The sequence below is a fragment of the Apaloderma vittatum genome, unplaced genomic scaffold, assembly GCF_000703405.1.
Source record: "Apaloderma vittatum isolate BGI_N311 unplaced genomic scaffold, ASM70340v1 scaffold23975, whole genome shotgun sequence".
NCBI classification, from domain to species: Eukaryota; Metazoa; Chordata; class Aves; order Trogoniformes; family Trogonidae; genus Apaloderma; species Apaloderma vittatum.
In genome coordinates, this window is record NW_009719167.1 from 5,111 (window position 1) to 5,457 (window position 347).

Below are 347 nucleotides of genomic sequence, written 5' to 3' on the forward strand. Positions count from 1 at the left end.
TCCGCAAGCAGCGCCGGCAGCGCCGGGAGGAGCGTGCAGCCACTCCAGAGCCCCCCCCACCGCCTGAGCCCCTGGAGATCGTATGTTGAGGTGTCCCAGGGTGCGGGAGGGGGGCTGCTGGGATGTGGAGGCCCCATGGGTCATGCTGCCAGCTGGGGACCTCCCCAGGGGGGTCAGGGGGCCCCTGTGTTGTCCTCTTTCCTGTGATCCTGTGATGCCCCAGCCCTGAGCCCATCCTGCTCTCAGGATGGTCCAGTGGAGCCAGAGACCTTCCTGCGAGCTGCTGTCCAGGGCAAGATGCACATCATTGAGAAGTTTCTGGCTGATGGTGGCCCCCCTGACACATG

At 65.7% G+C, this 347-nt stretch overlaps 1 protein-coding gene across 1 annotated transcript in view; it reads left to right on the forward strand.

The window, feature by feature from the left end:
• Positions 1-347, forward strand: part of ANKRD2 (ankyrin repeat domain 2 (stretch responsive muscle)) — a 2,385-nt gene that overhangs the window by 736 nt on the left and 1,302 nt on the right. The window contains exons 3-4 of the mRNA XM_009870539.1: positions 1-80; positions 247-347. The exon at positions 1-80 is cut by the window's left edge and continues 67 nt beyond it. Coding sequence (XP_009868841.1) covers positions 1-80; positions 247-347 — 181 coding nt within the window. The remainder of the gene's footprint in view (positions 81-246) is intronic.